Source organism: Camelus ferus, chromosome 32, assembly GCF_009834535.1.
Source record: "Camelus ferus isolate YT-003-E chromosome 32, BCGSAC_Cfer_1.0, whole genome shotgun sequence".
Lineage (NCBI taxonomy): Eukaryota > Metazoa > Chordata > Mammalia > Artiodactyla > Camelidae > Camelus > Camelus ferus.
In genome coordinates, this window is record NC_045727.1 from 14,822,052 (window position 1) to 14,840,881 (window position 18,830).

Below are 18,830 nucleotides of genomic sequence, written 5' to 3' on the forward strand. Positions count from 1 at the left end.
TCCTAAAGCAGAGGATGGGAGTTCAGGTACCAGGGAGTTCAACAACCACCATAAACAAGTGTCCATTTTGTGAATAATCCATTTGGTTGCTTACAAATTCATTACAGAGTTAAGCAGCAAATCATTAGAATGCCTTCAAATGGACCTCAAGAATAATGTTTTATCTCTACTGACTTTCTTTTCTCATAGCCTGTTTCCTGCCCTGGGGTTGAAAAGAAGTTATCTTCCCCATGTTTCTTTTAACCATAGCCAGAGAAATAAAGCCTCATTTGGTTAAAAACACAACTAAATAAGCCCCAGTTCAAGCATCTTTCTTAAGTAAAACTTGACATATTAAAACACACACACACACGCACGCACGCACGCACTACCCCTGCACGTTCAGGCTCCCTTTAGGAAGGTTAATAAATCCAAAGCTGCATATTCTGTCCCAAATATTTGACTACTGAGTTTACGTCCAATAAATTCTATAAGTTTTAACTGAAGATGACATATGCTGAAAATTCTCCCCAACTGATAAATTATATAGCAGCAAAATTACACATGCTTTATGGCTATGGCTACCTGGTAGAGAGAAGTAATCAGATTGTAGCCCAGAATTTATATGAGAAATTTGCATCACAGTCATAGAAAGATAAGATAGAAGAATAATTGCTTACCAAAGAGATAAGAAAGCATTTCCAGGTTAGCACCCATGTCCTCTAATAAGCATCATTGGGAAATGATTGAATGCTAGACTTTTTCTTTGAGTGCTAGATTTTGTTGTTTTCCTCCAAAGAGTGTTGAACTTTGTTCTGACAGATAGTTACTTGTAGATTAAAGTTGCTTTTTTCAAGGTTTGTTTTTAAGCTTTATTAGGGTGAGTTTTCAGTATACTTTACTCCAGGCTAGTTTACCTCTTCTGTTAAGACATGACTTTTCTGAGGTCTCTACTGAATATCCCAGGTATTCCTTCCACTCTGGCTGTTGGAACTTGAAAGACTGGCAGCCCTAGAGAACTCTGACAATTGTTGAGCTTACAGCTTTCCTTTGCCTAGCCTCTTGGAGTTTCACCCTACATTGGACAACTTAGTACTTGGCCAAGACTCAACAAGATCTGTGTGTTGATTTCTGGAGCACCTTGTGTATGTAGCACCCTCAGAGTTCATCTTCTCCATTTCTCTACCCTGAATGTTCTTGCTACTTTGGCTTCCTCATACTCTGATCTCTGTCTCCTTCTCATTGTGCTCTGCTTGGGACCCTCTTCATGCTTTGTGATCCAGAAGGCGCCTCTGGGCAAAAATCCAGGGTGATCATAGGGGTTACCTCATTTGTTTTGCTTCTCTCAAGGTTCGTAGTACTGTGTGCATACTGTTGCCTGCAACAGTATGAAAACAGTATTTTTCCTGTATTTTATCCAGTTTTCTAGTTGTGTCAGATGAGTAAGCTTGGTCCCAGTTGCTATGTCATGAACAGAAGCATAAGTCCCATTAGAAAAATGGTTTGACCACTGAAATACGAGGGTTAGCTCTGGCAGTTTGTAGTCCTTAATATATAATCACTACAAAATCCCTGGTTTGACAAAGAAAGAGAAAAAAAATGTAGGTTTAGCTTAGTAAAACAACAACAATGATAATACTAAACACATAGTATTATTTACAGAGTATATTATGTATGTGTATAATTACAGATATAGTTTAATCTTCCAACAGCCATATTTAGGTAGTTGCTGTTATTATCTCCATTTTACAGAGTTAGAAACTGAGGTACAGAAAAATGAAGTAACCCAAGGTCACATAGCTAACATATGATGGATCTAAGGTTTGAACCAGGCAGTATTTGCCAAATAAAAATTGCTGCCTCAGCAAACTAGGTAGGTCTCCCACCCATTCCACTGGCCATTGAGTTATGTTGTATTTAGAAATATAGATTCGCTCAGACTTGGTTCTGTTTTCTCTTTCTCTCTATTTTTATCTTCTTGCTCCAAACTCCATCCTTGGGACAGTCTTTTTTTTTTTTTTCCACCACCAAAAGCTTTGTGCATATCATCATTATGTGACTGACCTACACATCTCTTCATAGCTGTAGGTACAGATATATATCCTCAACTCTAGACCATACCTCCACCTGCCTACTGCATGTCCCTGGTGTATCTTTTACCACTCCCTCAGACTCTATAAGTTTCAAACTGAATTCAGTATCTACCTGTTTTTTTCTGTGATCCTTACCTTAGTGGGGTATCTCTTTCTCTAAAAGATGTTGAAAAATTTCTGGATCATCTTTAAAGTCTTCCCTCTCTGTCTCTTTCATGTAACAGGCCCTTAGGACCTTTTACTTGTAAACTTTCTCTCGAGAAGGTCCTTTTTCTGTTTCTACTGCCCTAATTCAAGGCCTCTTCATCCCTTATTGCCCTATTCTGACAGAAAATTATTTGACGTCCCTGTCTTGATTGTTCTCCTATTCTTTCCACCCTTCACAGGACTTCCAGAGTTAGCATAAAACTCAAATAGATTTTGCCAATACCTTGATTAAAATCCTGGGCTGCTCATCACTGTGTTCTAAGTCAGGAGTTAAGAACAAGGTCTTGGAGTCTGACTGACTTGTATTTCCTTTCAACCACTTTCTAGCCGTGATTATTTGGGAATTTACTCAACTCTTTATCTTTAATTTCCTTGTCTGTAAAATGGGCATGATAATAGTTCCTCCTTGTAAAGGTGTTAGGATGAATCAGTGAATAAAAGAACTATATAAAAGAATTTAATGCTTGGTACATACTCAGTAAATGAGATTTATTATTATTAGTTTTAAGGTAATAGCATTCACAGCCCTCTACCTTTTAATTCCACTTCACCTTGCCTTGTGTTAAATGTCTCAGATCTATTAGATGACATGCTAATAATATGGCCCATGTTCATACCTTCATGTTTTGGCTCATGCTCTATTCTTTCAATCTGGAACACTCCTCCTTAAAACTTGTCTCTCCTTGTTGAAGGGATACTGTACCACCTGTCCTGTAAAATCTTCCTTAGTTACCACAGTCAGAATTAATTACTCTTTGAGGCTCCCATAGTCTTAGTGAGATACTATGCCATTAATTATTCCATTCTTCTGGTACTTAGCTTGGGCTAAGAGCATGGGCTTTTAAGAGTCAAATGAATGGCAAGATCAGTAAGGGTTAGCTGCTCGTGTTGTTATTTTTATTGGTTGTGTACCTGTCTTCTCCTTCAGCCTCCACCAGACTGCTCTGTCCTCAAAGACAAAAGCCCTCTGATTTATTTTTATCTCCCCTCACAGTACCTAGTACAGCCCCTTGTATATAAAGAGCACTCAGTCAATTTGTGTTGACTTTAAAGGATTGGGCTTCAGCCTCTCTGACATTGCCTGATGTAGTGGAAGGAAGTGATGTGGGTAAGGTTAGAGGTGATTCTCTCTGGATGTTGTGGAGCAGTTTCCCTCCCAAGGAATGAGCACATGGTCCTGCATCAGCTTGGCTGTGTGGCAGAATTTGTACTGTGACAGGTTATTTTAGTTTTCTTTTTTTTTTTTTTTTTATCAAAGCAAGGCCCTTAATATTCTGAAAGCACGCAATTGTGTGAAATATTACTAACAAGGTCAAATTTTTTGGTCTCAGATACACTTCTGCCTTTGTCCCTTTGCTTTCCTAACATCTCTTTAGACACTTGAAAATAATTTAGAGGTCTTTAGGAAAATTAATATATTTTCCAAGTACTGTTTAACATCGAGTTTAATATTTTACTTCCAAAGCACAACAAATGTAAATAAGTATGAGACTAGCTTTTCCAGGCATTTACCCTGTGATCAATGTCAGACGTATCACTCTTTAGGAAATCTTGAAGAAATTCACAACAGAGGAAAAAGTATATTTTCTCCATTCATTTCCTCTTTTTTGCTTTTGTTCCGATTTGAATAGACACGTAGTTATTGAGGAAAATACCACTTTAATAGACTGTTTTATAGTATCTGCTTTTAAGGAAGTGATTTGCAAAGTGCTGTGTTAAAAAATAGAGTTGTAAAAATGCCTTTTAGTGACTGCAGATCTAAGAAATTATGTTCTTACCATTTGACTTTAGATCTTTGAAACAATAAGGTAAGTTACAATATTTTGAACTGTGTTAGCTTCGTAGTTCTATATAAGAAATTCCTAATGGACAAAGTACATTGGTATAATGGTAATTCTATAAATATTTCAGGTATAATTACTGAGTCTCTTTGGATTAAGCAAAATAAAGAAGTAAAGACACAAAGGAAAAATAATATGATTTAAGATAGTATTCATAATTAAAGGCTTCTAGGTAATGGTCCTCTTTTGAGTGGTACCTATTAAATGAAAGCTGAAACACTCAGGAGTGTTCTTCCCCTGTTGAGGGGAAGAAATGCCATACAAATAAGTGACCCAAAGGAAATATACCTAAAAAATTAAAAAACAGTTATTTAAAACCTTTTTATCACTTTGAAGTTTTAGATTGTCTTTCTATCAAAATATAAATATGTTTTCTCTCTTTCCTTTCATGGTACAGTCCACTTTTCTGACTCCTTCTCTTCCAATTTAAGTAACTTTGTCCTTTATTAATCCAATAACATCTGAGCATGGGAGAGTGCTCTTCAGTCACAGACCACGTGTGGTATGCATATGGATTCACAGATGCCTGCAGAAAACCACTCCATAGATTGGGAACCATGTAGGTCTCTTAATTTACATATGGGAAAGTGAAGCTTTGAGTGGTTTAAGTCAGCAGTCACAAATTATGACTTGCAGATGGAATTTGGACCTACAGGCATGTTTTGTTTGGCCTGTTAGGATGCTTTAAAAGTTTTGAGCAAACAGTTAAAAATCAGGAAATGTTTAGCTTCTCGTGAAAATTTAGACGCTCTGGCACCATTAGACTGATATTCCTGTGTGACATCAATTGATTAGCGTTATGTAGCAACTACCTCTTTTACATGATTTATCTATCTACAGATTTATAATCTTTAGAATTTTTTTATCTTATACCTGATTCTTTCATTTATTCATGTCACCTGCCTTACCCTTCTAACAATTTTTGTTATATAGCAAGTCAGAGGCAGAGTGAAAAATAGAAACTTTTATCTTGACCCCTAAGCAATTTTTGGTTCCGGCCCCCATCGCTCAGGCATTGGTTTATAAGCCCTGGTACTAGTCCTTCCATTGCCACTGACTTGCCATGTGGTATTGAACAAGTAACTTAATTCCTCTAAATTTATTTTGCTATCTGTCAAATGGTCATTATAAGCATTTTAATTATGCATGTAGTTAAAAAAATCTAAAGGCTCATAAACAAAACAGCCTCATAAAATCATAGTTAATATTTTGTTTTATTTGATTGCTTAAAAATGCTGTTTTAACTATGCCCCCTGACTACTGTTAGTACCTTTAATGCCCTGCATTCTACAGCAGGATAAAGTCCAAATTTCTTTGCCTCACAGTGTTCCCTACTGTTTAGTTTCAACATACCTTGCCAAACTATTTTTTACTTCATATGGAACGGAATGGAATTTCACCCATTCATCATGCAATCTCCACCCTCCACCTCCTGCCCCCCCACCCCCATTTATTCTTTTGTCCCATGAATATTAAACACATCCGCTGTGCCAAGCACTGTGCTGGGCACTGGGGATTACAAAGCTGAACAAGACAAAGTTTCTACCTCTAACATTCTCATACTTAAGCCATATCTCTTAGGCAGGTCAATGTATTTTATACCTTGAATACATCTTACATGGGCTTGCCTCCTTGGCTCACATTATTCTCCTTTTTCTCTTTCTTTCATTGCTTTATTCAACAAATATTTATTGATTGCTTACTGTGTCCAGCATCGTTCTCTGGGTGTTGATATTACAGCAAAGTCCCTGTTCCCTTGGAATTTATATTCCTGTGGGATAAATAAGATATTAATTAAATAAAATATATGTCATAAGGGCTATGAAGTAAATGTGGCAGGGTGAGGAAGATAGAAGGTAACAGTGTGTGGGTCATGGTGCTATTACTTTAGAAGGGATGATGACAGACAGCCTTTCTAATATGATATTTGAGCTGAAGGAACTAAGGGAGGGATCCAAGAGGGTTTCTGGAAGAAAAGTGATTCAGGCAGAGGGTGCAAGACGTATATGCTTGACATGTTCAAGGGACAGTGAGGTGGCCAGTATAGCAGGGGCTAAGTAAGGCAGTGGGAGGTGGGTAAGAGATGAGTTCTGAGAGGTAGAATGGGTCCAGATCCTGACAGGCATTACTGGCCATGGTAAGCACTGTGGCTTTTGGCTCTAGAAACAATGAGTTATATCTCTTCTGAATGTCTACTTCACATTCCTTCGTGACACCTTCCTTGGCTTGCCCTGTATACAATGATTTTTCCTTCTAACTCCTGGAACGCTATTGACCACGTAACTCATTTGTTTAACTGTCCAAGGCAGTGTCTTGCAATGTCTTACAGGTCTTCAGTTCTGTGCTTACTTCTTTGTAACTTCTTCTAGCATAGGGACTTAGTTTTATACCTTTCTGTCCTACATGATGCTTTGAACCTAGTTGGGACTTAATATATATCTGTTTTGTGAGGTTCTGACCACAGATGTCAGCAGTAGGAATCTGAAAGCAATGTCTAAGAAAGAAGTGAAAAGAGTTGGTGATAGATTAGGCATGAGGAATGATATTAATTAAGGTTTTGGTTTGTGATCCTGGAAGAATAACAGTGCTATGGACAGATATGAGAAAGTTGGGAAGAGAAACTGATTTGGGGGTAGATTGATCAATTTGGTTTGGAATGTATTGAACTTTTCATGTTAGTAGGATATCCAGGTTAAGCTGTGCAGAATGATTTGGATATGTCAGAACATATATAGAGTATTGGTATTATGGTGACTGCTGCCTGTAATATGTAATTTCAAGAGCAAGGATAGCCTCTTATTCATATTTCTAGTGCCTGGAACAGGGGTTGGCAAATTATAGGTGATTAAGTCATAAGCACTTAATAGTTTTATTGGGAAGAGAGGTAAGGTTGGTGTGATGTATGATGCATGTAGTGGAAAGGGCATAGGCTCTGGAGTCAGGTCACCATGGTTCTGAATTCCAGCCCCGCCACCTTCTATGTGTTGTGGTCTTAGTTAAGCAAGTGACCCCTCTGAATCTCAGTGTCCTCATCTAAAAAATTGAACAATAAGACTTTGCTTCTATGAGATAATGAATGTAGGCATAGGTCCTGGCACAGAGCAGTGGCTCAAGAACTAGTATGTATTCTTTCAGCTACAATTGTTAATATTACTATGTTTTAAAAGATAATGATTTCATAATTAAATTTCAGACTCTTGTGGTTAGAAAAAAACCTCAAAAGTAATTTGTTTTAGTTAACTGTTTTGGGTATTTCAATGATAGATATTTATATCTGATATAGTTAGTGTCCAATCTGCATATCATCACCCACATCAGCCAGTCTCACCAATGCATTATAGAAGTCAGAGCTGTAAGTTAAACATCGGAACATTGGACTGATAGTACATCAGTTACTGTTATTATGTACATCAGGTAGTATTCTAGTAGCGTACACTGCTCATTACTTCCCAGCTATCAGAGTAGCCTCCTGGGGGTGGGGGTGGGGGTGGGCGGGGCAAGAATTGATAGACATGTTGGATGACAAGTAATAGAATTCACAGTATTTTGTGTTTTGGATATGTGTCTCCTTAAATAGGGTGGAATCATTTTACATAAACTGAATGAAACTCAATCTCTATAGCAATAAATAAAATTAAATTAAATAAATAAAATAAAATAAAATTAATGCTAGATTTAGAGAAGCAGAGTGTATTCTTGATTGAAATTTTTATCTTGTCAGATAACTTAAATCTTTTTCCTTCAAATCACACTTTTAGATTTTATAGCCTTTTGGTCTAAGAAACCTCCTCTATTCCTTTTTTCTCTTGGTATAATGCACAAATCTACATCTTTTGAAATTGCTTCCTGATTCTATAGGTCTCTTTGACTGATTCCTTGGGAGCTATTGGATGGCTCTGAAACTGTATGCATTACTTTTTGCTTTGGAACAGATGTCGTGGCACTAAGACCCAGAAACCGTTTGCTCTGTGTGGCTGGAGCTGGGCAGGCTGCGCTCGCACTGAAGGGAAGGAAGTCATTAGTGCAGACTGAGCTGTGGAGTTGGGTTCTTGCAGGATTTCCTTCCAGCCTTTTCCCACTAAGGTTCTTGGGAATTAAAAAAAAAAATCTAAACACACAAACCAAGTTTTCCTATTTACAGTGTTCAGGGAAGGTAGGCATTTTGGGAAGGGCTGATCCTTTCCCCAGGTTATCCAAGAAGGAAGAGAAAACAGCGTAAAGAAGCTCTGATTACAGATCTTTGGAATTTTCTTTGCTAAATTTTACAAACGAGAAATACACCCAGAATTTTGGGAATTGCTCCAGGCTGCGCGTGAGGGTTTGATCGCTTGTCTAATCTTTATCTGAGAAGAGGAGAATTCGCCAAAAAGGGTTTGGATGGCAGGAGCCCGGCTGGGTTTCTGCAGCAGCCCGTGTTCTCCGTCTCTTCTCTGAGGGAGGGTCTCTGCCGCCGGCTTGGAGACCCCCTGCCGCAGGCTCCTTTTGCAGGCACTGGCCCGGGGGGGAAAATGCTCCGCCCTGGCAGGAGTACGCCGGTTGCTGCTGGGACTTCCTAGCCCGCTGGGAAGTGTTTTCGTGGTTTGGGGATACTTTCCATTGAACTGAAGGCGAAAAGACTGGACTCTGCAGGGCTTTCCCCTTTGCAGTGAATATGGGAAAGAATTAGGGGGTGGGAGGGAGGCAGCATGACTTGCAGTCGCCGCTGCCCTGCATCTGCCCCCAGCCCCCAGCCCGCATCTTGATGTTCCACGTATCGGCTGTACAAATATGATGAAATGGCAGCCCCGGAAGAAGGTAAGTGTCCCCTCGTGGGGACGGGGCCCTGATGCTCGACCCAGGGAGTGGTGACAGGGGGCGGTTGCCCTCGGGTCCCTCCAACCCTTCCGTAGTTTGCTGGGCGGGCAGGTCCAAGCAGCTCTGTCTCTTTAGGGACTTAGGCCAGTCCCTTAAGAATGAGTTGCCAAGTCTGGTCTGCGTCCGCTGCCCCTTAAGTTTTTCCTTCTTGGTATGCTCGTACTGGGGTTGGGTGGGTGGGTGGGGGTGACAGCTTAGAAACATCCCTTTGCTTTAGAAGCCCTCTGGAGCGACCAACACGATTAGCTTTGCAGGAGCCAGTCAAGAGCTGCCAGGGTCTAAGGACTCGGTGGTGCCTCGTCTCCAGGGGGCCGTTTGGGGTTGTACCCCCGACACATTCCAGTGTCCCCGCAGGTGGGTGTTGTAGCACCTACTTCCCCAAGGGGTTAATAGGCTCTGGGCCTCTGGCAGCCGCTTCCCCAGGGCCCCGCTGGGGGGCGAGCATCCCCAGCACAATCGCCCCACAGTTGATTCCTAGGCAGCCGGGCCGCGCGGGGCCTCCTGCCGGAGAGCCTGGGGCCCGGCGGGGCCGAGCCTTCCGCCCGCGGGGCTCCCAGGCGGCCGCGTGGGCCCGCTCGAGTGCACACGCCGGCCATTGTCACGGGTGTGTGTCTGTGCGTGTCAGCGTGCACGGGCATGTGTGCATCGATCGTGGGGAAGAGGGGGAGGGGGCACTTTGCTTTTTGCGAGATTATTTCCTAATATGGCTCCTTTGTTGAGAACTCAAGAAAAAAAAAATCCAGCGGTTCTATCAAAATAAATTGCTATTGGTTCTAGAAATAACGTTTCTAAATGTGGGACTGGTCGCTACCCCAGGACGTTCAGGGAGAAAGACAGCTTTCTTCAAGTTGTTGGCGGCTGTAGCTTTGGCTAGGGGTCCCTTTTGCTAACTTGTCTGACTAGTGCTGTTGGGTGAACCCAGTGGTTCACTGCATAGCAGGACTTTTGCCTCTCCTCCTCCTTCAAATACCTCATTTGGCCGTGGTTTTTATTGACATTCTTCTGACGGAAAACATAGCGAACTGAATGTACTGTGCCCCTCCCCAACGGTGACCTGCCTCTGTTAGCAGCTGCCTGGTGTTTTACTTGAACTAGCTAAACTGACTCTTTCTTTGTGGCGTGATGTGTGTGATACCATGTTTTACATCAGAGCTGAAATAGAAATCATGTGTGAAATGCACGAGAAGATATTGTGCATTTGTTTTATTGCTGGAAAATCTAACAAACCCTGCTTCAGCACAGCCTGGTGAATTGAAAGGTTTTCTTTGATATCTAATTTGCTATCTGAAATGAAGTCATTTCTACCTCATTCTGAAGTCAAAATCTCTCAGATATTAGTTCTCATCATAGAGCTTCTTTCAGTGAGATTGGTTTCACTTATTTTAGTTAAGAGATGGGTGTTATCTCCCCCTACCACCCATAAAAATCAGTTAGGCTGAGGAAAACCCATAGAAGAAACCATATAATTAAGCAATTTAAGCAGATACTGTGTATTCCTAAAGACCTCCCCCCAGTTTCTTCTGTATTTGTAAACTGCATATTTATGAGTACTTTTAAGATGTGTGCAAACTATGCATTCATAAATGTCTGTTTTTTCTATTTTACCCAGTATGCAGTAACTCATGTGGTTATGTCTGTGGAAACCCCTCTGGGTACTGGTATTGCTTGAACCACGGAAGTATTATTCTTGGCAGTCAGGTGGATTTCTGGACTCTGGAAGATTCTGTTTCAAGTGTTAGGATTCACTCTGCTGTATTTACTCACTCTGTGATGCTTAAATTGCTATACCAGAAGGTTGTATTTATTCGCTGTATTCATAATCCCAAATCATCATGTTATAAATATCCAGATATAATTCTGCAGAGTTCATAGAAGATTAAAAAATAAGCTGAGCCATCAAATACTGTATGATTATTTGGTGGTGGCTTGAGAACAATTCTTGCTTCTTCTACACTGGAAATGGAAGCTTCCTTGGAAGAATAATTCAACTCTGGTAGAGCACCAATAAGTCTTTGCAAATATTAGGTTTATTATTATTTTTTACTCCTGCAAGTATAGTCCTATGATCAGATCATTGCTGTGGTTTCTGGCAGGGTCTGCTTATACATTTGTAGTGGTACAGTCATATGCCATGTGTTTTGCCAAACTATTTCATAAAAACCATTTACACTACAGATGAAAAGTGATACTGCACTGATGTGATTTTAACAAAGCTAGGAAGATCATCCATAGACTGCTGCCCCAAGCAGCGTTCGCTATAACTGGGCTTCATGACTAGGATTGTTGGTAACTTGCTATCATGGTGCCCTGTCAGCCACTACAGTGCTTGCTTTTGTAAACTCTGGGCTCACTGTAAGAGAATGACCATAGGTTCTAGGTTTCTTTGTTTCTAATTTAGCGTGCAGCTAGGGTACATGATTGAAGGGGAGCTCATTACTCTTCTTTTCCCTGCTTGTTTGCTGGGTTTAACTAAATACGAAAATTCAAGATGTGGGCTCTGGAGTATTCAGTTAGGGTCTGCTACCTTTTCACAAAGAAACCACCAGAAGATGATTAATCATGTTCCACCCTCAGGACCAGTGAGGAGCTTAGTTAGTCATAACTTTCCTTTCTTACTTCTGGGTATTACCCTCAAGATGCTCTTCTCTCCCCTTCTTGAGGAAATGCAGTGATTTTATCTACCTCTGAATTCCTGGAGCTTTTAGAATCTATGCCCTTTTATGCTGATTGTCTTTTACTGATAGTAACCATTTTTTATCTTAGCCTCTCAATTACACTTCATGTTCCTTGAGTTCAGGAACCATATTTCACGTCTCTTGATTGATACCAAGGATGATATAGTTGTTCAATAAAAATTTATTTGATGTAAAAGTAAATAAGAACTATTTCCTTGTAAAACTTGTATTTCTAGGGTGGTATAAACTTCAAAATATTTCAGTTGAGTCATAGATATTAGACTATAGTGGATTATTAAAGAAAAGTAGAATATTTTGGCACTCCTTTAAAAATTAAAAAAAAATTTAATTCAATTTTTAAAGGTTACTTTCCATTTACAGGTATTACAGAGTATTGACTGTATTCCCTGTGTTGCACAGTGTATTCTTGGGCCGATCTTACACCCAGTAGTTTGTTCCTTTCATTATCCAACCCCTATACTGCCCCTACCTCCACCCTCCTCCACTGGTAACCACTAGTTTGTTCTCCATATCTGCGAATCTGCTTCTTTTTTGTTACATTCACTAATTTGTGTTATTTTTAAGATTCCGTATGTAAATGATATCACACAATATTTGTCTTTCTCTGACTTATTTTTATCACTTCTAATCTTTTATAGACAATGTCAGGGAGGGGGCAGCTATATTTTCCAGACAGTCCCCATGGCAGTCCTTGTTAAGATGCACTACCAAGCTCTATCGACCAGGCTTCTGATCCGCTACCATGATCCTTTTATTAACATAACCTTACTGGCCTGGCAAAATATACTTTCCCCTGCTTTCACATTAAGAGGCTATCATGCAGCACATTATTTTTATCTTGTATTTGTAGATATGATAGTAATTAAAATGCTCATCTCACAGGAACATGTTTGTTTACAATTCTGAAGTGATTTTTGCTCTTTAAAATCCAAGGATTAGTATCAGATAACACTGTGTAAATAAGACTGCAGTCAAAACCTTCAGGAAAGCTGCTTCTGATTGGATTTTTTCATTGCTTATCTAATGTTACTTTACTGTTCACACATAATAAAAGATCATTAATAGGAATATGTCACATAAGCTACATTAATTATGTCATCTGAGAATCATATGATGTATTTATCTTGTTATACTTGTTACATTAATATAATGTGAGTTTGGCTTCTTAAATGACTTCTCTGTTAGAGCTTTATTTAAAAAGCTTATTTGTAGACAGAGAATACAGACTTGTGGTTGCCCGGGGGGGCGGAGGGTGGGAAGGGATAGACTGGGATTTCAAAATTGTAGAATAGGTAAACAAGATTATACTGTATAGCACAGGGAAATATACACAAAATGTTATGGTAGCTCATAGAGAAAAAAATGTGACAATGAGTGTGTATATGTCCATGTATGACTGAAAAATTGTGCTGAACACTGGAATTTGACACAACATTGTAAAATGATTATAAATCAATAAAAAATGTTAAAAAAATAAAATTAAATTAAAAAAATAAAAAGCTTATTTGGAAGCTCACTCGTAAGGATTGCATCCTGTAAATTTGTGTCTTGGAGTAGTTTATTAGTTTTACGAAAGAGTATATTCCAAGTCCCTGCACTTTTTGTATGATAAAGCATTTTGTTTCTGGATTAAAAAGCTAAGTCTCAAAATTTAATATAGCTATACTAAATTACTTAGTTACCTGCTTGAGTACAGTGCTAATTGATATTATTATATTATTCATTGTGGACCACAGTTGGTTTATAATATAAAATAAGGCTTAAAAATGAGCATTGTGGACAAGAGTAGTTTTAACGAGAAGCCTTAGAAATTTCATGATAGAGGGCTTTCTGCAAATGTATTCTACAACCATTCCCAGAGCAGTGCAACCTAGAGACCCAGGTTTTGGATCTGGCAGTTCTCATGACTTGTGTCCTTGGGCATGTCATTTAATCTTTCACATCTGGCTCCCCACTGCTGTAGTTTAGCCCCCTCAAGTTATCACTTGCTTTATCTGTATCTTATGGCATCCTAATGATTTTTTCTTTTTCTTGTCTCTTTTTTCCTCTAGTTTTCCCCTCTTATTTCTTCTGGAGTAATTGTTTTAAAAAATACATGTACTATTCACCTTCTTATAACCCTGCCATGTTTTTTCATTATCTAGTAGAGGTCTCCAAAGTGGTGTGAGCATGCCTTGGGCTAGGGACTGTTTGCAAGAAAATAACTGGGTTATGGGGAGACATGAGAACTTCTGTTTTTTTATTTTAAAAGAATAAGAAATAAATTAAACTTTACTCTTTCAGTATGGCTTGCCACTTGTGCCCTCATTTGTTCAGAGACCACAAGTGGTTCTTAGTGGTGCCTGCTTATTGTTCATGCCAGTCATTTGTTCTCCTTCAGTGTGCTGTGGTGTACTGTAATTTCCATCATAAAAGATCTTTCCTTAAGTGATTAATTTTATTAGAAAGAAGAAAAAGGAGAATGTAGTGCAGGTTATATAGCCTAGGGATGAAGAGGATGGGCTCTGAAGCTAGACTGCCTGGGTTTGAATTCCAGCACAGCCTCTTAGTAGCTGCATAGCTAAGTTACTTAACTTCTCTCTACTTCAGATGTCTCATGGATTTAATGTGAATGGCCATCTAGCTCTTAGTGTGACTTTGAAGATATAATGTAAAATGCTTATACGGAGTGTCTGGCACATAAAATGTACTTATTATACCCTTTCTGTTAATATGATTGTACCTTACAATCAAACTGGACACGGCTCACCAGGCTTCTGTGCATTTGTATGTATTTCTTCCTTTGCCTAGAATGCCTTCTTATACTCTTCCTAATTCGAGTTTTTTTTTTTTTTTTTTTGTCACTGGACATACCTTAAGAACTAACTCAACCTTCTCCTCCTCGTTGAATCCTTCTATGTAATTGCTGGGCATAGTTGGCCACATCCTCCTTTGACCATACTTGTTTGAGCCACAGTAGCGCTGTGCTGTGACTGTATGTCTCTCTCTGTCAGTGTGAGGTTTTGAGGGCATAGGCACAGAGTCGGAACTGAACAAGTGAATGTTTGAAAAACCATAATGCATTTATGAAATATGATGGTCAGTGATCTTCAGCCAGTTCGCAAGATTCTCTGACTTGCCAGTTATTGGAAATGCTCGACGTGCAAGTTTATCTCTATTTCTCACCCTTTCAGAACACCATACTGGCTATGAATGAAGGTGATTCATTAAAGGAATAATCTTAACTACACACCTATTAAAAATAAAGTCACAGTTATGAGGTGATGGCTCTACAAAATTGCGTATATGCTAAATGCAACTGAATTGTGCATTTTAAAATGGTTAATTATGTTAAATGAACTTTACTTCAATTGAAAAAAGGAGGGAAAAGTTATTTGTGATATAGCTTACAACTGATCACAAAATATTGGTGCATCAATACTTTAATATAGTAAATCTTAATTCCCTTCAACCATAAATATTTTTGGTCTTATAAGATTGGTAGGGAATGGTCGTCTATAGAAAACTACTTCCAGGAACATTTGAGAATCTGGGAATAGTTGATAGACTTGATAAGAAGTGAAGGAAGTCAGTGAGGAGGAAATCTGATTTGGCACCTTACTGTTGAGGAGCTAGCCGGTAAACATCGCCAGTGTGAGAGGCTACAGAGTTTAATTGGCTCAACTTCAAGAAAAGGCGCCAGCAGCCACCTTCACTTTGCTAGTCAGTCACAGTGATGACATGCTGTGGAAAACACAGCGGAATAAAGAGAAAACCTGAAATTGCGCTGGCCCTGTCAGCTTTAGCTTCCACAGTGAATTCATTATGTCGTTAATAACAATGTATATCTCAGCTTTAAAACTTTGCTTTTATTAATATGCTAAAACCATGTAGTTTTATTGAAAGCTGTAAAAATTATATCATTTAACTGACATTTTATGATATAGATGAAGCTTTTGTCCTGAATTTTTTTGCTAATCCCCGCTTTTAGATTTTTGTAGCTGGGAGGAATATTCTCATATGATTGAGTCCTTTAACTGTATTCCTTTTTCAGCACACTTTGTTATTTATTCTGTTAGACTGTTCTGTCTTTGTTATTTTGATTTTTCTCTTCTTTTTCTTCATTTTTTTGGGGGTGGTTGAGGTAATCAGATTTATTTATTTGTTTATTCCTTAGTGGAGGTACTGGGGATTGAACCCAGGACCTTGTGCCTGCTAAGCAGCCACTCTACCACTGAGCTATACCCTCCCCCCAAGTATTCTATTCTTTTAGCATATTAGGAAAAACATAAAATTGTATCCTTTGGCTCACACCTTCTATTTGATAAACTTAGCATTTCTAAAAAGTACCTGAAATAAACTCAATATCAATTGTCAAAGCTGCACGTAAGCTTTTTGCTGGTAGATGTCTCTCAGTTCGGACTATTAAAGGACTGAAATTTCTATAGCTTAATTCTGGTTATGTAAGCCAATGTGCATTCATGAATGCATCCATATTTCCAGCATTATTTACTTTGTGGGAGGTAATATTTTGGATTTACATCATGTTGGGAGACTGGGGCTTGTGGAAACACAGATTCTGAGGCAGTTCTGACTTAGAGACTAGTTGCTATTTGGAATAGGGTCAAAGTGGAGTTGGGAGCCAGGGGTCATTGTGGGAATTCATTATGTTTGGCTATATATTCTCCTAAACACACAGCACATGTAGACTTGAACCTAGAAAGGTAATAGTAGGAGTAGGGAAGGAAGAAATCTACAAGGAAATTATATATCCTATATTGGTCATAACAACATTTATTAGATTAGAAATAGGTTTATTTTAATTTTATTTTTTTAGAAATAGTGTTTTTTAAAATGATGAATGAGTCATTTAGATTTGTTCGATGTAGGTGTTCCTTGTTTTAAGGAAAATCAAAATACAGTATTTGAATCTGAAAACAGACTGAATGCCAACTTGTTTTACATAACTAAAAACTTTAATGTCCATTATGTTTATCTGGTTCATTACATCATTGCTCTGACAATTGTTAAGCATATTTTACATTTTAAGTATTTATAAATGAACATAACAGGAATGCATACACTCATTTTCGGGATTATGTCAAGCTGTGGTTGTCTGTGAAAAGCTAAAATGCTTACGCCCAGATCTATCAGGTATTTTTGGAGCTGTGTTTGTGGAGTGGAGATTCTTAGATGTTAATAAATAGATTGTTACTATGTTTTTGAGGAGTAGAAAGAAAATGTCATAGTGAGTGATGATGGACCCATGATCATCTTGGTAGAGTTTGGGTCTTTATTACTTAATAATTAGTTTTTTCCAACAGAGGGTGGGCTGGAGAAACAAACGATAAGATGTAAACCACTTTATTGTTAATAATTTTGGTAAATATATTAAGTTGAAGCATGTGAAATTATTGATTTTTACCATCTTTTACCTCCAAAAATAGAAATGTACTTCAATTCGATTGATATTTGAGGGGTTGGGAATGGTGGTGATAAATATTGAAATGAAGGCTAAAATGTGCTTGAGGGATTAATTATGAATTTTAATATTCCATAGTCACCATGGTTCCCTGGAAAATCACTACACTAATATTTATCTGTGGTGTTCTTATGAATTTCCTGTTAACTCAAACTTAATTCATTAAACTACTTGTTTAAATTTCAACCACTTTTTTAATGTGAATTTTTCTAAAATATATCATGCATTTTCTGTCTTCTTAAACAGAAGATACTAAGTGTGATTTAAGCTTGCCTGATTACTCAGCATTAATATCACAAACATTAATTATTTCACTTAGGTATAATGTGTCATACTATAGGAGCTTTTAAAGAATGTAGAATTATTTGTTTCCATACTGAATGACCCCAAATGGTTTTTTTGTTTGTTTGTTTCATTTAAAATACTTTTATGGCATCTTTGTACAGTTTTTACTTTTCTTTCCATGGTGCCCAAAGTAATGCTGCTGTTATGTGCTGACCTCTTGCAGTTCTGTGTATTTGTTTCCTGTCTGTGGTGGGTAAGAAACACAGCTAAGTGAGCCTTAACTTGTGACTGAGATGAAAGTAAGTAGACTCTGAATAAGGGCCTCATGAGTATATGAACTGTGACTTTCTGTTTTGACTATTTTGAGGTCCTATCCCAATACTTACTTTCTGGTTTTTAGGCTGGGTTTTAGATAGTTGAGGTGGTTAATAAGTGGTCTTTTGTTAAATGAGGTATTAATTATGCTGTTGATTGCTGAGAGTTAGATGTATTTGAGGATGCATGGTCATGGAGACTGAAAACATTTTGAATGATTTGATAAATACCACTCTGTTTTTTTCCTTCTCTGATTTTGCTTTGCTGTACCTCGCTTGGCATTTTTTCCAAAAACTTGTTCAAATAAATACCCATAATAAACTGTGGTAGAGGAAACTAGTTATAGTAGTTTATGTGAAGGGTAGATTTGCATATCTTAGGGAGCTTATGTGATTGCCTGTGAGAAGAAATGACCAAGGAATGTGGGGTTTATTTAAATATTAGTTATATATTAATTAAATAAAACATTTTATTTTTAATTATATAAATATTACTGATTTTAAATAATCCTTTTTGTTTTAGCCTGGGCTTTTGCTAGACAGCATTTATGATACTAAGACTAAAACATTTTTAGAAAGGAACCTTAAGGAGCATTTAATTTTACAGATTAGCAAGTGGAGTACCAGTAGGGTAAACTGGCTCTCTCAGAATCAGGTGGCTCTTCAGAGACTGGCCCTAGACCTGGGTACTCTAAAGAGAGGTTCGTATGCACTGGGCTGTACTGCTTCTACTTCTTCTCTAGGAATTCAGAATCTAGAGTTGGGCTTACTTTGTTTAAAAAAAAAAAAAAGACATTTATATAGATGACATATTTTGAAGACACAAGAAATCTATTTGCTTTCAGACACCTTTTCTGTGACTTATTTTTCTAAAATTTTTTTTTTGTGCAAATGCTTTAAAAATCCATAGTAAAATGCAAATACGATGGTAGCATTTGTTTGCTGTTTGTTAGCTTTGCTGGTCTATCACCCAGCAAGACATTCAGAAATAGGGTTCTTATAACCTTTTGATATAGCTGGTAGGGAGGGATTTATGAAATATCAGGACCATGATCACTGAGAGGCCTTGTTATCGATGGAGAATGGGGGTCACTTTGATG

The 18,830-nt window shown here is 38.2% G+C and overlaps 1 protein-coding gene across 3 annotated transcripts in view; it reads left to right on the top strand.

The window, feature by feature from the left end:
- Positions 1-18,830, top strand: part of TTC28 (tetratricopeptide repeat domain 28) — a 477,930-nt gene that overhangs the window by 116,939 nt on the left and 342,161 nt on the right. Inside the window, exon 1 of one of the 3 annotated variants that reach the window (XM_032471881.1) lies at positions 8,067-8,914. The exons of the other annotated variants lie outside the window; for them this stretch is intronic. Coding sequence (XP_032327772.1) covers positions 8,888-8,914 — 27 coding nt within the window. The 5' untranslated portion in view covers positions 8,067-8,887. Of the gene's footprint in view, positions 1-8,066; positions 8,915-18,830 lie in introns of those variants that run through there. 3 annotated transcript variants of the gene reach the window in all.